This window comes from Labrus bergylta, chromosome 6 (assembly GCF_963930695.1).
Source record: "Labrus bergylta chromosome 6, fLabBer1.1, whole genome shotgun sequence".
Lineage (NCBI taxonomy): Eukaryota > Metazoa > Chordata > Actinopteri > Labriformes > Labridae > Labrus > Labrus bergylta.
In genome coordinates, this window is record NC_089200.1 from 28830758 (window position 1) to 28852260 (window position 21503).

Consider the following 21503-nt stretch of genomic DNA (forward strand, 5'->3'; position numbering starts at 1 on the left):
TTCATTTGAAGTTTTGAAACTTCATTTCCTCTTCTGCCTGTCAGTCGCCCTCCTGAGTTTCATGCTCCTTTTTTTCTCCCCACTGTGCTGATTACTCGACCACAGATCTGCAGCTGGACTTACAAAAAGCGAATCGGTGACTTGGATAGATTGTCTTTAGATTAGAGGTGACAGCAGCCTGAATCAAGAAGTCAAAGGTTCCTGCACAGCTCCAGGGACATTTTAGTGATGGGCATGTATGCCTATAACCTCCTTGGAAAGTTTCAGAGAGACACAAGTCGTAAAAAAAGTGCTGCTGCATTTCACTATTTTTGTGTTATTTGTCTCTTTTGTGGCATGAGGTAATTAAACTTTGGTACTGACTAAAAGATCTCAACAACCTTTGAACTGATTGTTATGGTCACAGAGGATGAAGACTACCATACTTGTTTTTAGTGTCACAAACAATACAACGTTTCCACTCCATCCATTTAAATATTAAACAACTGTTTATGGGCTCATGCAGACTTACGATTCCCAGAGGTTGAGTGATCCTCTGAATTTCCCCTACCAAGTTGTGTCTGAAACATCACTACTTGTAGGAGCCAAGTTACATTCATACATGTAAAAGTAAATAAATAAGCAGTGCAATTTTGGGTAGAAAGTTCATCTTTATGTTAGGGATTTCATTGTATAAGTTAAGTTATAAAATGTATTTAAAGTCAGCTAAAGGTAATTTGATTTAATTCATGTGGATTTTCTGTAAAGTTAAAAGCAGTATGGTATTGCTGTTAGAGCAGTGAGGTAGGTTACCGTCACTTTAAGAGAGAGAGAGAGAGAGAGAGAGAGAGAGAGAGAGAGAGAGAGAGAGAGCTCTTTAATGCTGGGGGAGGGTTAGACTGGTTTCAGGCAGTTGAGGATCAATTAAGGAACGAGCCACATGGTTTCTTTACCGTAGTATAGTTCATTGATTAGGAGAACTTGACTTTGGATCATCCAGTAAGATTGTTTAACAAAAGTGTGGATTAAAGGAATTTGGTTGATCACTTTTACTTCGGAGTCCTGTGGAAGTTTGTTCCTCTTCAAGTGAACATAGACGAGTAAATCCAAGGCCATTTGATCTTCAACCCACCACACAACTGAACAATTGTCCGCAGAATTTGACAAATTCATTCAAATCCTCTTTGAGATTAATTTAGTTATCCGTTGCCGTATAATTCAAGAACAACACTATCGGTTACTTTGTCTGTGGGATTTCTCTTGAGGGCTCTGATGAACTCTGTGTATGCATAAACTTTACATTAACTGTGATCATTTTTGCATACACACTTTGATTTTTTAAGTGCAGTGTGTTGTCTGACCCATCTTACATCCTCCATCTGGAGTATAAGCTCTTAGCATCTGGCAGAGGATACAGAGTTTCCCAATGCGGAATGAACCATGTTGAAAAGTCTGTTGTGCCCACCTCAATCAAAAATGAAATAATGCAACTTGAAGCTGTATGGGTTGTGCAATTCATAGCTTTCAGTGATGTGGCCTGCACGGAGGCTCGGAGGGCACAAAGAACTCAGGAAAGTAGAGGCTACCTTTGAACACACTGTGGAGCTCTCTGGGATTTGTTTCTCACAAGCACAACCCAGGCTTCTGTTCTTGGCGGCTAGTGCATACAAATGAACAGCAACCGTCTTTCATTAAAAAATATAAAAACTGGTTAAAACCATAGACTATGAGTGACTTCACCCATCTGTTACTGCAGGGGGCTCTGGAGGCTCATCGGCAGCAGACCCCCATGCTGGAAATGCTGTCTCAGACTAACTTTCAGACCACCGAGTCCGATACAATTATGTCGTTTCAAATGATATTGTGTTGTAACATATTATATTGTTTTATGTAATGAATGCACACTTGAGACAATTAAAAAAAAAAAAAAACAGGCTTCATTGTTTTGTGTATTGACTGGAGAGTGCAGCCTCAGGGTTTCTCTTTTTCTGTCAGCTCACAGTGTTTAAAGTAAATCAGAGAGAGGTGTCAGGTGAGGTCTGTGCTCCACATGCAGGCTCTGTGATCGACTAAAATGATAAAAGATCCCGCTGGTGAATGTGATGAATGATAGACGACATACAGAGACGAGTTGCTGAAACACATAATCCTCCTATTCAGTGTCATTTAGAAAGAAAATCAATACGGTTGGATAGCAGGTGAAGCTCTCTCACTGAGAGAGGATGAAATGAAATGGCTTCAAGTCAAACAGCGCCGTGTTTATGTCTATTGTTCTATCTTTTTTTTTAGGAATATCAAATAGACATCATCTTCGCCCAGACGTGGATAGACAGCCGTCTCAGATACAACAGCACCATGAAAATATTGACTCTGAACAGCAACATGGTGGGACTCATTTGGCTGCCCGACACCATCTTCAGGAACTCCAAGAACGCAGATTCACACTGGATTACAATGCCCAACCAGCTGCTGAGGATATGGAACGATGGGAAGATACTTTACACCTTGAGGTAAACACACCTTTTTATTCTTGATCAAGTCAAATTAACAAGAGTACTGTAACATTTGACACAGGAGTACAATACTTCAGTGCAAAGTCAAGCTTCATGTTCTGCATACTCAAGCACATTTTAAAGTGAAATATTAAAGTTCTGTTAATCATTAATGAAGACCTTACTGCTTTCAGTGAAGGATCAAACACATTTCATAACTTCCTGTTAGAGACTGGCTTTCCTAACTTCATCTCGACACATACCGCTTAACTTGGATCAAATTTAGACCATGGACCCCCCTTTGATAAGGTGGGTTCTGTCATTGTGTTACTTATGGATGGAATTTAACTGAACAAAAATCGCTTGGGATCCCCTGGAAACCCCTCAACCATGCAGAGGGTTACCCACCATGAGAAACACTGGATCAGAGTAAATGCTATCTGACTGTGAGCTTCTCCAGGATCAAACTACACAGTTGTGAGAAGGGTTTGTCAGTCCAAGGCTTGACCAGGCGCGTCTCACCCGTGGGTGTTGTGGGTTGCGACACCCACACTTTCACTGAAACATAGTTTCATCCCCCACACTTTTTACCAGTGGAGTCATCGATTAAAAAAAACCCATTGGACATTAGATTTATTAAGTGACAATTAAGCCAATCGTAGCTGTTCGATCACAGTTGAAGCACGGTAAAGTTACGCGCATTTAATCCTCCTGTCACTCATAACTGGCTGAGTCAGAGCTAACAAATGGATACATGCTACATGTAGCATCCTTCTGAAAGAGAGTTAGTCACCCAAACAGATGTTTTTAAGATAAATCCACCTCACAAAACAACGTAAGTGGAACATTTTCTCCTCTTGGTTGTTCTTTTAGCTGTATTTATTTACTCCCGTAACTTTACGATGTAGCGGAAGTCCATTTTGCAGTTTTTCAAAATAAAAGCACATTACATTTGAAGACCGGAAATAAAGAGACTGAGGCATAAGGCAATAAGGAAAGCAAAATAAAAGCATCACAAAGAGCAGTTTTGAATCTCGTTTTTAGAGATAACTGGGTTACTCACAATGGATGTTCATAAAGTTAGTGTCTAATTATCTTTTGTAACTTTGTCTTGTTGTATGATGTGTCAGCTAACATTAGTTATTGAACATTAAATGAAACATAATGTGTTGATTTGCTAGAGGGTGGTAATATACTAGCATTAGAACACCCGCACTTTTAAAATCGCTGCTCCACCCCTGGGCTTGACATTACTGTTTTGCTCACCAGCCACTGTGGCTAGTGGTTTTCCAAAGTTACTAGCCACTTTGCATTTTTAACTAGACACCGTTTTGTTGTTAGGAAATTAACTTTGATAGGATTTAAGTTCACCATGGTAAGCAAAAATGTACTAGATTTACAACTCTTTTAAATGTAAATGACCACAAGACTACATCAAATTTGAAACCTATATCAAATGTATGATGCATCCTACCAACAGATAATAAAGCAGCCATCGTGTTTCAAGTTCCATCGTCAGTTCTTCTCTCGTGTGAAATCTGCTCTCCAGGTTTTCTTACACTTTTTATGTGCTGCCAAACATCTCCTTCTCTTCACATCTCCACCATGTTCTCCCCAGGAACTACAGTGTTGTCAGTCACGAGGGCACAATCACAAGGCAGTAGGCTTAACGAATGGACCAATGAGCTAACACTGTGTGCAGTCAGTGTCATGGTGTCAAAAGTCAGTTGCAACTTTGGGTTTGCTGGTGTAATTGTCAAGCCCTGGTTGTCACAATACCAAGTGTTTAAAGTTATATACGATCCAAGTTCAAATCAAATGATATTCGATACCTGTTTCAATACCACTGCAACCAAAATTGAAGTCCTTACTAGCACCCAATATTGAGTAATTCTTGTTTTTAATTACCAAAAAAAAAGCGTGCAAACTTCTGCAATCTGTCTAAATTCTACTTTGGTACTGAAATTATGACCTGAAGTTTTCTTAAAAGCTATGTCACTTTTTTATACTATAGATAATAAAATAACATGAAATTGTATGTTTTTTATGGAAGTATTGGAAATTTGGCAACCTTGAGTAACGCTGCCCCTTATGTTAGAATACTTGTTTTTATTTGTTAAGGATACAAAGTACTCAGAAGTTTGAAGCTGATGAAGTCATGGGCAAACACGTTGTTTTTATGTGGGAGGTGAATCTACTTAATTTCCTCCAAAAATGATGCTGCATTTCTTACAGACACCTTGCAGTAGCTGTATTGTTTTATTTATAGGATATAATAATAACAGTCTATGATCTAAAAGCTGTATCAACACTTCTCAAACTCTAAAATGACCTTCAGTGTGTCCACTTAAACTTTCCCATATGGGTTCTCTAAGGCTTATAAACTAACCAATCAGTTTAAATTGTTTCAGACTTCTGCAGTCTTGATCACTATGGAAATTATGCAAAATAATTTGTGACGCAAACTTTCCCTAAAAAGAGCAGCGCAAAAGCAATCATCCCCTGTGATTATCAATAGTAAGTGCAAATTGCCTGCTCGAGTCTTAAGACCAAATTAGAGAGGCAGTCGCCCTCATGCCCTAAAGCTCTCTTTGTAATTGGAGCACTCAACATTAATTTAAACGGCTCTTTCAGTAATCAGCAGCTCTACATCGTTCTCCACGTCCTTGACACTGTCCTTATGTGGTGAGACATTTCCACATTTTTTATAGATTATGTTGAGAATCAGAATCAGAATGAAGTTCTTTTTCAAAGTTCCTTTTTTGGCCTTTTTGCCTTTTAGCCTTTTATTGGACGGGACAGCTGAAGAGAGACAGGAAATGTTTGGAGGAGAGAGTAGGAGATGACATGCAGCACAGGGACGAGGTCAGATTTGAACCCACAGCCGCTATGACGATGACTACAGCCTCTGTACATGGGGTGCAACATAACCACCAGGCTATGAGCGGGCCCCAGAATCGGAATGAACTTGATTGTCACTATACCAAGGTACAATGAAAATACATTTGACATCTGTCTGTGTACGCAAGGAACAATATATATTAAACCAAATAGTAAATTGTTAGTGGTTAGTGTGTGCACCCCATATATGGAGGCTTTAGTTCTCCAAGCTGGCAGCATGGGTTCGAATCTGACCTATCCTTTCCCACATGTCATTCCCCACTCTCTCTCTCGCTCTCTCTCTGTCCCTGATTTCTGACTCTATCCACTAACAATACGTATTAGTAAACAGGTAAAAAAAATAGACCTGTGTAAAACTATAAGTGTGAGAATAAAAGTGACAATTGTGCAGATAATCTCTGGCAGACTTATCTTGGGGGTCGTGAGCTGAAAAGTTGGGGAACCCCTGAGCATGTTGTATGATAACTTAAAAACACACGCTGAAGGGATTGATGTGCATGTGCGAGAACAGCAGATATTAAGACAATGAGATCATGCACTGTGATTTTGTGGTAACAGTCTGTGAGGAGGGAGGGGCAGTCATTGGTGTGTGTTGGTGTTTAAGGTATTTTCTCTATGTTTGTGGAATTTGTTCTACAAGCAAAATGAGGGTTTACAGTGACCAAACAACAAATATTTAACTGAAATGAAGTGATTTTACTGTCATAGACATTTTCCAAAGTCAAAATATAATCAGGAGAGTGTTCCTGGAGTCGTGGCTCGCTCTTATCATCTTATTTGTTTGATGACTGCCCAGTTGATGAAAAAGTGAAGTTCAATTATGTGATTACTATAGGGCATTTTCAATCTCCATGTCCTAAATTTTTTTTACAGTCCCTGTCACCTTCCAAAACTATGCACCATGGTTGCAACATTGGTTTCTTTCTATCAATCAATGCTGTTGCCGAGGTTTTTGCTGTTTTAACTAATAGAAAAACATCAGAATGAATCCTGAGTCAAAGTTCAACTGATTTGTCTTGGTTATCATACAAAGGGTAGCCGACCCGTCATGCGGAAAAAGGGAGTCAGTGTTTTCCAACAAGCTCCAGGAGAGTTACAACAAAAGTACCTTCGGTCTCTGTACAGTCTTTTGCATACGCTGCAAGTGTCGATTTTCAGTCGCCCACGGTGGAAATGCAGAAATCAAAGCCGTATTTAAAACGGGAAAACACAAAGGTGGATTCAAGCTGGAAGTAGCACTGCTGCAACTTCAGTGAGGCAGGCGTTAATGACAACCAACTTAAACTGGCTTCTCAGGAGGAGGGCACCCTTGTCTACCTCCTTGTGTGACCAGTTCAGGTCAACAATCTGTGGCTCTATACTGTACATGCTGCTTTGTGGAAAAATGATAGTGTCTCGATTTGGAGGTTTTGAAATATGGTCACCCTAGATTACTGTCAACAACCAGAAGGTGTACTTTCTCTCTCTGGCACCAAAAAGAGCTAACACCTTTACTCTTCTCTTTCCTGCTGTTTGCACAGCAATGTCTAGGTCCAGTGTTTGTTATCAGAAAGAGTCTGTGTGGACTTAGGGGAACGGGAATATTTTAAAAGACAATAATAAGGACAAACAAAAAGCAGTGTTGTGTCGCCTTAAAACAGGTGAACTGACCTGTATACTGTAACATTTTTGCTAGCTTTGAGCCACTATCCGGGAAATTCAGTCAACTAGTAGTGTAGTAGCAGCTACAAATCAGGGACTTTGAACAGGAAAAACTTTCCATTTATTTCCCCATTATCACGCCTAGATTCTTTGTTGAAGGTGAACACACTTGATAAGAGTAGGGTCTTAATAATATATACTCATATCATGGACTAATATAATCCCCCTATATCTGATATTATGTAGAGATGGGGAAACTGATGTAGATGTTACTCTCTTGGGTAAAGAATGGGACTTGGTTCTTAGACTTGGGGGTTCACCGTCCTTTATATGTGCGAGACATGTCTTAATACAAATCAACCTTGGCTACATCTTTCTAAAGCCAAACCTGCAAGAACGTTTCCTGACCTAAGCCTCATACATATGTGACAGGTGTGAACAGGCCCTAGCAACTATATATCTTGTATTGTGGTCCTGCTCAAAACTCGCACCTTTCTGGTCCTCATTTCTTGACATCTAGCTGCATGCTTTGCCCTCTTACACTATTGCCATCTTCTGTGTTTTCTCTGCCCCAGCAGGTTTAAATATTCCTCCTTACTTCTAGAAGGTCATTTCATTTTCTTCTCTAATAGCTAAAACGTTCAATTTTATTCAAGTGGAAAGATGTAACCCCTTCCATCACACAACCGATCTAAGATGTAATGAACAACATTGAGCTGTAAAAAACCCTTAATGGATCTATTAACAGATTCCACAAAACCTGGGACCCATTCATAAACTATTTGAAGAATGTATCTGGCCTGGAACTATTACATCCCATCAGGTGGTCTCTCATATTGATGTTTGCACTTTTGTCTTTTTTTGTCTCTTTTTTGTCTCTTTTTAGTCTCTCCACTTTTATGGGTTTGTTTGTTCATGTTTGTCTGTGTGAAAGATTTGATCTGGATGTTGGGCTGTTTGCCAGTAATCTCGTTTTTGGACATTTTAGTATATTGTTCTGTTATTTAAACCCTTTATAGATCAAATAAAAACAGGTGGAGTATCTTTATTCAGGTACCTGAGCGTGTAGCAGAGTGCGCATCACCAGATAGCTAAACATAAGAACTTGACTGTTGTAATGCAAAAGATAGTTTTAATGAAGAGAAAATGTCAAGTGGATTTCTCGTTGCACGCTTGTTTAATTGAAGAACCAGCTCTGTATCCAGCCATTCTTAGTTCTTTATTATGTACAACTGCAAATTAAACAACACAGAATTGCTTCTTTAAATAGCTTTACAATAAAATATATAATATTCCTGAGGACAATGATTAACTAAAATACTTACAAACAAAACTGTGCCAAGGCATACACAGGAGGATGGCGTTGGATAGAGAAGCTAGTTAAGCTGGGAATAGCTGACATGAACTGAGCTGCTGATCTCGTGACTAACAGACATGTGATTCTCAAGAGCCAATCACAAGAGAGCATCTATTCTAACAGGAATAGGTTTCTTTTCAGAATAAAAATAAACAGGGATGTTGCATTACAATCTTTGATAAAGACTTGAAAACATAGAGTTCAACTTGTGCATTTAAACACTGTTCAAAAATAAAGCAACATAAACTAAAAGTAAGAATTATGCGATTTTTTGATCCAGCAGATGTTGCCCTTGAGCACCAGCATGAAACCAAAACAACTCGTGCTGCATTGTTGTGTTAGCATGCTAATGCTAGCGATCTTTATTATGCTCGTATCTTCACACTGCATGTAAATTTACCTGAAATGAACATGATCTAGAAACACAGTTAAGCAGTGAGTACAGTATGTTATTCTTCTTTTCTCTAGTCCCTCAATTAAACAACTTTTACACGTGAGGGGAGGAGTCAGCCGGCCGTCCCGTCTATGTAAGCACGCTGTAGATACGGCTCTGGAAACATCACAGCCAGCAGGACTCGGGTGTCTCACTCATTGTAGGTAGTCATAACTCAGAGTTATTTTCAGAGGATACACTTGATTTCTGCTACATTTACGTGTAAAATGTCACACATTCATCCTTTAAAGTGAAATTTATGTTGTCTTTATGTGAAATAAAAATGAGATTTGTGTTTTTTTTTATGTGGGACGTTTGAAATTCAGTTTGTTACATTTTGCTGTAACTTAAACATTCCAAAAAGGGTGTCAATTGAAAGGTCAGAGTGCAAATCTGAAGGAATCCAAAGATCTTTATGGATGTTATAATAATTAATTATTTCCCTGGATTTGGATTGTGTTGATGCAGCAGGTCCATTTTTCTTGTAATGTTATGATACTGTGAGAGTACAGAGAATCTTTAAATGGTAGGCTAAATCAAAAGACAGGTAAAAATGTTGTTTCTTTGTCTGACGAATGCGTAGATTGTGGTTGTTGTGATTTCAAGTCTAGAAGACAAATAGTTTATTTCATGTATTGAGAATGAGGATTAGGGCCACGTTAAAGAAAAAAATAATAATTGAAGATTAAACCCATAAATTAACGAGAATAAAGTCATCAATTTATGAGATTAATGTTGTTATTTTAGTCAACATTTCTATGAGAAGGCCACAGTCAAAGCTTGATTTTTCCACACACTCTTCTGCAATGTTCAGTATTCAGGAGCGTGCAAACTTTGAGAAGTAATATCCGTTGATGGCATGAGAGAAAGACAATGAAATGTCATCGGGTATTAATTGTGCACTGGCCTGGCTGCAGTAAACAGAGATGACATTTTGTGATATCCATGCCTCTCCCACATGCATGGTATTGTCCCATTTCCATGCTTTAATGAGGTTTAAAGATCATATCAGAATGAAATTACAAAGTTTTCTTTCCACTTTCTTCTCCTTTTTCATGCCCCTCGATGAACATTTCAACAATTTTACACTTTTCAATCTTCCTTTTCTCTCATGGACTTAATCTCCAAATATCTGTATCCAAGAAGATAAAACATTGAATCCTATCCCCAGAAAAGTGTTTTCAACATACCTCCTCTTAATGTGGTCTTCTTGTTTTCGCAGGTGTAGTATATTTCCATGGTATGACATAATCTTGATTCATTAAAGCATCAGTCTTGTTTTTTGGTCTTAATGATTCCTGCAGCCTCTTTTCCCACTTGGATAAGAAATATGACTTGCTTTCTGGTTTATAATTGGAGGTTCAAAGTTACATGTACGTAATTACCTCCACAGGTCTATGTTGTCTGAAAGATAGCCAATTGCTTTTTCACACAATAAATAGACTTATAAAAAAGTAATGTGGCTCATTCATCACTGATGAGTCTCCATACTTGTGTGGTGATGACTGTCTGCAGTGACCTTGTCCTCTGTCTGAACTTTGATGTTTTCCTTTGTTTTGGTTGACTCTGGGTTTCTGGGTGTGGGGCAGGCGTGTTTCCCACAGCCAATGACAAGTGAGTGATAAATTATCGGCTTTTCCATTACAACAAATTTGAATGTTGTGTTTACAAGCTGCTACGAACAATGCTATACTGACTACCTTTAAGGGACAGTCTGTCTTTAACTGTATAATAGTCACATTTACACTGAATCCAAACATGATAATTAAAGTGAGCTTAAAATCATCATAGAACGATCAGGGTAGCAGGCATTGTTTTTTGAGATGGACGTCATGTCTTCTCCTCTCACTGTACACAAGTGGAGACAGGATACCCCTGTGACGACCGCTGACATATTGCTCTGGTGACGTCATATGGAGCCTCTTCTGCAATTTTGAGGTCCTGCCCCTCGGCTAAACAAAACAAATATTTAACAGTTTAAAGCAACTTGGAGGAGGCGGGGCTTATGACCTGTACTGTAGCCAGTCGGTAAAGGGCGGTCCAAGCACTTTGTCTTCACTTTTGGTTTGTCACAAATCAAAATTAACAATCAGACAACAATGTTTTGAATGTTTCCAATGTCTTGAATTTCCCTCGGGATCAATAAAGTATCTATCTATCCATCTCTCTATCTCTATCCATCCTTTAAGGTCCTTTTCAGAGTGTAAACACAAATCCTTTTGAAAGTCAGGTTAAAGACTATAATGAAGCAATAATCTGCTTGTGGTTTGAAGGCTATGAATCAATATTTAAAAGACAGGACATTCACAAAGTGGACTGGAGTTGTAGTTCTGTGTGACTGAAGTGTATTACATATATGTTTATGTACAGCCTGTACCTTAACTGATGTTTGTGCAAGATTAAACTCAAACCACAATCTTTTATTGAAGAAGTTTTGTTCCCCAAACCTGACCAAAACTGTGGCAATTTAAAACCCCATAAACAGTAACAATGGTAAATAGACTGCACTTATAAAGCACTTCTCTAGTCTCTAAAAATGCTCACACCACATGTCACATTTACCCATTGACACCATATTCATACACTGATGGCAGAGGCTGCTATAAAGTGTGACGGTCACTGCCTTACCTTTGTAGTCAGGCTTCAACTAATTGGTTCTGTCTGCCTTGTTCTCAGAGGAATGAGCCAGTCCAATCCAGAGCTGCTGGGCCTGTTGCTCTCAGTGAATTAAAGCCCGACCCCAGTGTGACTTTTTCTCTCTCCCTCGCTTTCTCTCAATCCACATGGACTCATCCCAACCATCAATGGTGCCCTAAGCAAAAGTTCACAGGGGACTTTTGTGAGTGGATACACACAAAAGTCCCCTGTGCACCAGAGTGCATCTCTATTATCTTATAAGTAATCATCTTATTCCTCTTAATCTTCTTTCAGCAATTTTCATTAACAAATGTTTTTCATACAGTAATAAAGCATGTGATGCTTGCTAGTGCAACAACAGTGAGTGCTGTTAGACGGGGCTCCCCTCCCCCCAGGATTTCATACTGGCATTGCAAACTTTGCACATTTTTTTATACTGGCATTGGCCCCGAAGCAGTTTATAATGTTGCTTGTTGACAAGCTGCACCTCTGAATATGTAATGTAACCTCGATATGTGGTGTAAGAGGTTGTGTACCATTCATGGATGAGCTCAGGGTGATTCGATTATTAATTTCTAGTTACTTGTTTACCTGGTCTTCAACAAACCATTATTTTTCTATGAACAGTCGTTACATTATTTTGGGCTTGAATGTAGAATTCCTTTTTGAAAATGTATTTTTTTTATAAGCCAACAGTCTCATCACCCAAACATGTTCAGTTTATAACCATGTAAAATGTGATTCTGTAAAAGTATTGTTATTTTGGGGAATTATGTTGATTACATTATGGCTATAAAACTGTTTGCAATAAGCAGGATATGCCAAATAAAAACTATTGAAACCAAGCTGTTGTAAATCTAAGATACAAATATAGCTGTATAACTTACATCACAAGAACATTATATGTTGTGCAAACAAGCCAGGACTGAGTACAGGTTCTTTTTTTAACACACACACAAAACTGACGGCTGGATAGACAATGATTTTATTCTATTTGTGTACAACATTAAACTGCTGTGTAATTTTATGCACAACTGATTTGCATACTGAACCTCAAAAGAGTAATCAATGTTTTAAATAGTTGCAATTAAGGTCCTTTTCAAAAAAAATGTTTTTGACGAAAAAGCATTGTGTGAATCAGTTCCTGGCAAAGCTGTGAAATGTACTCCTTCACAAAGTGAAGTGATTAGTGAAGCCCTTTTTTCCAAAAGATAAAACCATACAGCCAGCAGTTGTTGATAATCCATGGTTACAGTCGTCTTTCTTCTTTGATATTTGGCACAATGAAACACTTTTCTCATGTTTTTTTGTCCATTGGTGCCACTTGTCATTAGGTCATTCAAAACCAAATAAAACTGTGTGACGGCTTATTCTTCACAACAGTTTTTCTTTACCCTTAAAAAAGTACCTCTTACTTTTAACACAAAGATCAATGGAGTATTAAGAATAGATTTATTGGGTGTACGTTCATGATCATATTCCTGTCTAAGTGTGAGGAACTTTAAAGAGACTTTTAAAAGACTTGTGTGTTTTTTTTAGAAGTAAAAGTTCCTTTTTTTAGCATTTGTTTTCTTACAAAATGAGGAGAATTTCAAGAAGCACTTAATAGAAAAACAAGCTGCAGAGTTCAGATTGTTCCTGAACCTCTGCACCTGGCCTTCAGGTGGAGAGCAGCATGTTGCTTCAGTGTGCACAGACACTCACATGTCTCACACTGACTGATTAAGGTTCTTCATGCTCTTCACTGTATGTTGATTATACATTGATTGTACCTCGATTTAAAAATTGCTGCTCCACTTGAGGCTGAAAGGTATTTCTTTTTTATTTAAATGCCCTTCATTACTGATGCACATATTCTTGTAATAGTTGTAACAATCATCTGGAAGACAGTTTAAAAGATGTAGACGTGTGCTGTAAAGCCTGTGATCATGAGATGTGGTCGCACCAGAAATCTTTTACTTATAGAACAAATATGACACATATCAAACTGATTTATTTTATTGTTGTTGTTGGTTTTTCTTTCAGATTAACAATAAATGCAGAATGCCAGCTGCAGCTGCACAACTTCCCGATGGACGAACACTCCTGTCCGCTCATCTTCTCCAGCTGTGAGTACTGAGTATATATTCAATATAATGATTTATAGGGTCTATCCTGCTGCGTCTGTCCTCTGCATTTATCTGCAGTCATCTCTTTACATACACGATGTCAATGAATACAAAAGCTCCTGGGAGAAAGAAACATTTCTTTGTGTTTACTGTAAAACTTCAATAAATGACCCAGGCTTTTATTTTTTACTTCAATATGAGACGGACCTTTAGTTATTTTTAACTGTATACAAAATTATCTTTATATTTCATCCGCAAACTCTGTCAACACTCAATGCACAAGGGCCTTTGAGTGAGAGCTGCCTGAAATTGGAATGGGCTTTTTTTTTTTTTTTTTTTTTTTCAAGTTTAACTGTATATCTCTTTATCTTAGTATATTCCAGGTGATAATGCTGGTTTCATGTTTTCGCACTAAGAAAAAAAATGTCTATTTCTCTCTCTTCACACCCTGCTCTTTTCCCCTGTGCACGGCCTTTCAGCACCTCTTTCTGATCGGTTGTTTCTTGTCATTCTCTGATGGGTTTTCTAACTCTCAGATGAACAACACTTTTGACTAAAGCATCCGCTAAATGAATTGCAGAATTGTAGAAATGCTTGACCCGTGCAGCAAGGCTTTAGTCCTCGTCACAACCTTGGGTTAAAATCTGATCCCGGCCCTCAGCTGTCCTGTCCAAAAAAGGCAAAAATGGCCCAAACATAACTTAAACAAAACAAAAAAGTTCCCACTGATCGAGTTAATGGATGTTGCCGTCCGTCACTGTTATCATTGCAGGGTACAGCTGCTTGTGTGAAAGAAGTAGATTGGAGTTTAACTTGCTCAGGGCTGGTAGCAAAGAGGGAGGTCACACACACAGAAAGCAGTACAACTGATGTAGTTGCAGCAGGCCCAGCTGAGAGAGAATGAGAGTCTCAATCAGTCAGCTGTTACTCAGCAGGTAACAGCTGATGACCCCTCCAGCTCCACCCACATGCCGACTCCAAACACCTGAAAGAGCAAGACCGGACTGAGAGACAAGCAAGCACGCAGACATGCAGGCAGAGTGGGAGGAAAGTGAGAGGGGTCGTGACAGGAGCCATGAGTCACCATATTTCTGGGCGGCAGTAGCTCAGTCTGTAGGGAACCGGAGGGTCACCGGTTCAAATCCCGGTGCAGACCAAATATGGAAGTTGGTCTGGTAGCTGGAGAGGTGCCAGATCACCTCCTGAGCACTGCCGAGGTGCCCTTGAGCAAGGCACCAAACCCCCTCCCCACCACCAGCTCAGGAGCAGCTGTGGGCCGCGCCATCACTCTGGCTTCTCTCCATTAGTGCATGTCCATAGGATCCTGTTTCTGCATGTGTGTGTATATTTCAGCCTATCTGTGTGTTCATGACTTATAATATAAAACTGAAATTTCCCATTGCAGGGATCAATAAAAGTAAATCTTAATCTTAATTTCCACAAGTGGGAGGAGCTTAAGAGAATCAAGGGGTTGATATTTAGTGAGTATAACTATTTTAGTTCACCAACTACTACAACAACTAATCCCTGGACTGTCTCTTAGAACAACTGAACACAAACAAGGTGGTCTTAAGGTTGCATCAAAGATTTCACAAAAAGCACGTTTAAATAAATTCTTGTTCTATGTTCAATTCTTATACACACCTTATTTTACTTTTTCTGCTGGAAAAAGAAACAATCAGATGACAATAAAAGATGCAAAATAAAAATATTACTTCATGTTTGTGTCCAGTTGCCCCTGTGTTCATGGCTCTGGGTTATTTCCAGGCACAATTAGAAGCTCATTTTTGTATTCACTGAATACACTGAATAAACAATGACGCTACTAATAATGCAAATTATATTTGAAGGGCTTCAAATACAAGTGTTAACAAAATTTATAAAAGAGCTTTGATAAATAAGAAAGTACGGAAGCCCTAAGAGGACATGCATCCATACATTTCATTCTGCTTCATTTTCCAGAGACGAGTACATTTTAATAGTTTTTTGCAAATCTCAATTAATTTATCTCATAATCGTGAGATAACTGTTTTTCCCTTGAAAACGAGTTAATTTCGGTTATTTCTCAAGATCTCGACTGAAATGTAATTGTTAACACGAGTCACAAAGTGTATAGATGTATAACAGCTTAGGGTTTCATGATCAGAAAGACGTCCATATTCATGGGAACAAACTGCTTCATGTTGCAGTTGTTCTGATTCTGATACAGGTTTAAACATTGACTATATGAGCACAAAAAAGACGAGAAATTATACAGAAGTTTGAGTGAAAAAAATACTTTTAAACGTAACCATTGCTCCAATAAAAACAGAAACATGTATAGGAAAATAACAGCGTTGTCAGAACATGCAAACATATCATTGCTAACTGTTATTTAAAATGCAGCCTAAATGCTTAGAGTCGGAAGGATCTCTAAATACATTGAATAAAATATTATTAATGTCAAAGTATTGCACAGTTGATATATTGCACATAATGACGTACTGTTATGTCTGCTTCGCACAGTTTAAATTGCAATTATAAATAATTTATGGGTTCCTGACTCTGTTGGGTATCGTAGGGAAACAACATGTTGTTTTCTACATTCAAGCTGCTTTAATGAAAACTCGAAATGTGAACAGTGTGAGTCGGCTGAGGCTCGTCCAGAGGTGCAAAACTTACAGAAACTTAAGCATCAGTGCGTTAAAGGATGTGAGAGTGCAAAAACTCATCAGGAAACTGCCTCATGATTGAAAAGAGAAGTAAACAAGTGTAGAGCTTAACAAGTTGTCTTTAAATCTGCTGCTCAGAGAGTGTGTAACGTGCATCACTTCACTACTGAGTTCACTCACAGCTTAACACGTTTACTCGACAGTGTGAAATTTTCTTCTCTTCACAACCGTAACACGACCATAAAATGCACATTATGATGTTTAATAGGACTGTTTGGTGTGTTAATGTGACATTTCAGGGATTTTAGTCCATATATCCTGAGAGGAGGTGTGCTGAAAAGGAAGCATGCTGTTGATGTTTCCTCTGCGGTGGACCTCACACAGATCTGTTATCCTCATCACAGACTGAATTAAGGTGCTAAGACCTTGAACCTTGTGCAGCACATTAGAGCGTACAGCCTGCCTAGATCAGCTTCCTCACTGAAGGGACTCATCAGACTGTACACTGGTTTCCATGACGACGTCTCTGTTTTCTGATTAAGTCAGATTTGCCTGTATTAGCCATCATGCCTGGGGGGGGGGGGGGGGGGGGGGGGGGATTAATCATCTGAATGGAAGCAAAGAAGAAGCCGAGTTGAACAGACAAACGACAGGTGGGCAGAGAACAGGTTGTGAAGACAATTACTAAACTAGAGCTGTTTTTACAGCTGCTTACACATAGAAACATATTCACAGTCCACAACAATGACCTGTCCAAAATAATACAGTGCCTCTCTGTAGCCATTCCTTATGAAGGCGGTTAATGCACTTTTGTCTCTGGTCACATATCATTCATATACATATGTACTATACATTTACACATTTCCTTACATTATTGTTTGTTCTTACACATATTAAATCTAATATTAGCCAACTATATTCTGTTACAGTACTTGTTATCAAAGGTTCTGCAGAGAGAACAAAACTGTGTTGTTTGATATCGTTACTTTAAGTTTAAAGTACTTAATCACGATGCGGTTAAGGTCTGATATTAAAGCATTCATTGTTTTGAATCGCGTTGATTGCATGCTATTTTTTCCCTCTAGGCGCACCGTAGCTTAGCCAATACACAAACAGCAGCAGCTCTGTCAGCACAGTGATGTAAAAAAACGAGACCTTTGAATGTCTCATTTCACTTAAAAATAAAATCTCTCAGACACCTCGTGACATCAAATATTTCACTTATTTATTGTCCTCTAACTGTTTCGAGTCGTAACAAGTTCCTTGTCTCTGTGGTTAAGTTAATATTGTAACCAAGGTCTACCACAAGTTTCTTATTTTCTCCCTAAAATAAAACCAGCTTTGTATCCAAACAGGAAGTAAACTACCCTTTAGGAGAGCGTCGGCCGTCAGTCCTAGTTGGCCTCTGTCTCTTCTTTTCTTTTTCCGCTAAGACTAAGGGCGTACAACACCAGCGCCATTTTCAACTCTTCATCAGACATTATTCTCGATAAGTAAGCTACCTATAATACGATGCAGAATTTATGTGGTGGTTGGGCGTCGGCTGTAGTCTTTGCGGTGTGTTCTAGTGCAGCTTTTTGGCCAAGATGTGAGGCGATGCCATAGGCGGCCTTTGTCGCCACTAGTTCTTTGTCGTCTGCTTGGTGTGTCAGGGCCTTTAGCTTAAGATAGTACAAATATAAAAGCCTAATTAACTTTTTGAATTGCAAAATAATGGAATTTCAGACGTGGTTAAAAATGCAATGAATCCCCATTTGATCGTGTCCACCTTCCATGCACCTTGTCCAGGAATCTGGATTAAAAAAAGCTATTTAGTGTGTTGGGCATCCCCACGTAAAAGCAAAGGTATTTAAGGGGGAACTGCTTTGGTGTAAACTTCAGTTTAAAATCTATTCCAGCCTCGTAACCTGGTGTGACACTGAGGGTTTAATGGTTTGTTTTAGTGACTTTTGAATTATTACTTTTCATGTCATTTTTTCTCTTTTTCTTGATTCTTTTGGTGTTTCGTGTGAAGCACTTTGAATTGCCCTGTTGCTGAAATGAATAAACTTGTCTTGCTGATGCCCTACACAATGTACTAGTCAATATTGTTAATTTATAATCACGAGGATATATCATCACAAGGATATAAAAACCTTTCAGCATTGACGTTTCTACTGCTTTATTTGTGTGCCAAGCTGTTAGAACAATACGATTTTATTTTCGGAACGATCTGAATTTGAATAGCCGTTGCTGAATCTTTAATGACATCATTAGCAGGAAATGAGAAGAGCTGTGGTAAATGTTAATGAAATTCATTCATCATGCATGTTTGAAAACAATTAGCAGCTTGTGCAACATCTTCCCTGTTAATGTTTGTGTAAATTGACGGCCTGTTACATTACATTGCTATCAGGCGTGATCATGAAGTAGTTAGTTTTCCTCCATGAAATGATTATGTGCCTGTTTAAACCAGCAGTGACTCAGGCTGGTGCCAAGCAGGAATCATTAACCCATCATTAACCTCCCATGATCGATAGTAAAAACACTCCCAGGCTGTGTGCACGTCATGTGAAGGTCAGGCTCAACATCAAGACGGATTCAGTGCATTATTGAACCAAAGCTTTCATTTAATCCACTTTCTCTCTGCCTTCTGTCTTCCGCTCCAGACCGTCTTTTCATTAAACAACCTCCAGCACAAGACTAATGTTGCTCTGGGTGGCCTTAGGTCTATCTGCACCTCGATATCCATCATTAGGATGTGCCATGTAGCGCCCGGGGTCACACACACATGCTCTGTGTAATTGCAGATGGATACCCGCGAGACGAGATGATTTACAAGTGGAGGAAGAACTCCGTGGAGGCGGCGGACCAGAAGTCCTGGCGTCTCTACCAGTTTGATTTTATGGGCCTGAGAAACACTACGGACATAATAAAGACCACGGCAGGTAGGATGTGTCTACTGTTTCTACTTGTAATCACTGACATATTAAAACCTCATACATTTACAATAAGACATATATAAAAAAACACAATTCTGAAGTATTTATTAATACACAAGAACAAATTAAAAGTGTATTTAAGAAAGGTGTGTGGGGACAAAAATATTCAATTAAATGATGGGAAATAAAGATGTGCGAGGGGTGTGATATCAAACCTTAGGAATATCTTATGCAGTGATCTTTTGGGATATGATTCGACTTTTGAATTTACGCTACAGAAAGATATACAGTTAGGTAAGGGACTGTATGATCCATAACATACGATATGATAGGATATCCTGTGTTTGTTTGTCTTGTAAAGGACACAAAAGGAGAAAGGGACATTAAAAAAAGGCACCCTTGATAATCTGTTCCACTATCAGTACATTGAAGTTTGAGGAAATCTTTCTTCAAATCAAAGAGAGGTCTGAGTGCTGGGAATACTGGGAAGTGAGCAGAGCTTGAGACTACAAAGCTGGATAGATGCTTATTTTCAAAATGAGGTTAGGAGTCTTTCTTTAGCCGTTTTCACACGTGCACTACTGAAAATATCTCTAGATGATTACTGGAGGACTGCTCCGTAGATTCTCATTCTCTTGCTGATTTGGATCATTCTGGGTCGTTAGCATGTAACGAATGAAGCTCAAGATTAGTTATTTCCAACCTGTCACTTGTTGTCAGTTTGTAAAAGAAACTAGCGGTGTTGCAGTAGTAGCAGAAATCACATTCAGTGCATTCTCGTTTTAAATGTGAACAAGTTGTTCTTTAACAAACTATAGACTTTATATTTGTGAAATCATAATTCAGAGAGACAGGTCTAAGAAAAGAAACTCTCTGTCATCACCAGATGTAACCACAAGTAACCACAAAAAAAGGCAATAGACATAACAAGTAAATGTCCTCAGAGTTTTCTCTCACTGCACTTATTTCTACTTGCCACAATTGAAATGTGTGCAAATGAAAAAATGGTTAAGCCCCTGTCGAGACCACCAAATCAATTCCAAGATAAACAGACAAATCCATTAGTCAAACCACTCGCTGCCCCATGATCGTCCATGTAATCCCATCAAAAAATAGAGAGCCACAAACACATCCGTACATCTCTTCCCTTCTCCATCCGTCACTGCCAGCTTCTGCATCCAGTTGTTTTTTAAGCCACTTGACTTTACTTTCAACAACTTTTTTCTCACAGGAGACCCGCTGAACAAGATGTCCTCATTATCTGAGACTTAATTACGAAGCTCAGTTTATACATGTCCTCTCCCACATGGAAATAGAGTTGTCGTAGTTCAGATGATCTCTCATGTGATTTAAGTTAAAGTTGTTATTCTGTGTCAACGTTGTTAATGTGGGGACACCATGGTTTATTTGTGTTAAGCAAATGCCTTTAATTAGTATAGGGAACGCAACTTTATGAGAAATAACACGAGCAAACTCATGTTAAAACCACAGCCTGTATGAAACATGGACGCAGTCTCAGTGATGTCAGCCGTTGGTTTCTGAAGAAATGTTTTGAAGCTGAACAATGGCAGTTGCCATTCTGTATATGCTTTCTCCACCTAACTTTCAGTCAATCTAGAAACAGGCAAAGAGGTGGATTTAAAGCTGGCCTTAAGCCTCCTGGCAAACAGCTTCAACGGCCCACCTGTCGATCAAATCAACCACTCCCCTAATTATTCTAATGTATAAATTATTCTTTGGCGTCAATTATCATCCCTGTACATTGTGTACCGATCAAAAAATGACACTGAATACGGACTGAAAGCATCTTCCCAGGGACAACAGATGGAAATTAGCTAGTTTGCTTAAACTGGTAAAAAGCATCTTTTCTCTTCTTAGACATTTTGTACACTGTCCCTGATTCAAATGAATTATCTTTGCTGCACAATTGAGCATTTTAACATGTTAATGGGACTGACTTGGATTATTCAGACAACCTCAAGTGGACACTAAAGCAACTTTTCAACTACTACTAATGACTACTACTTAAATACTTAAGTAACGACTTCAGTAAGGATCTAAGTAACGACTGTAAATCATTATACTTTTAGTGATGAAAGATACAACAAAAAAATTGAAATAACTTGGTCTTTTTTGAATTTACATTTTTAGACACTTCAAATCCATTATTACCCCTTTACCTTTTCTGAATATTATTCATTTTTAATATAAATAGAAATGGAAATAATAATAATGAAAATGTACCGAAACATTTAGAAGTGACACAAAATACAGCAACTGGTATTCCCAGGATAAAGTGCAATAAAAAAGAGACAAGGCATTTTAGGAGAGCATTGCTCTTAAGTAACGACTTATGTAAAGACTTAAGTAACAACTTAAGGAA

At 38.6% G+C, this 21503-nt stretch overlaps 1 protein-coding gene across 1 annotated transcript in view; it reads left to right on the forward strand.

Moving 5' to 3' along the window:
- The window catches only part of LOC109983086 (gamma-aminobutyric acid type A receptor subunit gamma3), a 77738-nt gene that overhangs the window by 37306 nt on the left and 18929 nt on the right, over positions 1 to 21503 (forward strand). The window contains exons 4-6 of the mRNA XM_020632619.3: positions 2269 to 2489; positions 13466 to 13548; positions 18989 to 19126. Coding sequence (XP_020488275.1) covers positions 2269 to 2489; positions 13466 to 13548; positions 18989 to 19126 — 442 coding nt within the window. The remainder of the gene's footprint in view (positions 1 to 2268; positions 2490 to 13465; positions 13549 to 18988; positions 19127 to 21503) is intronic.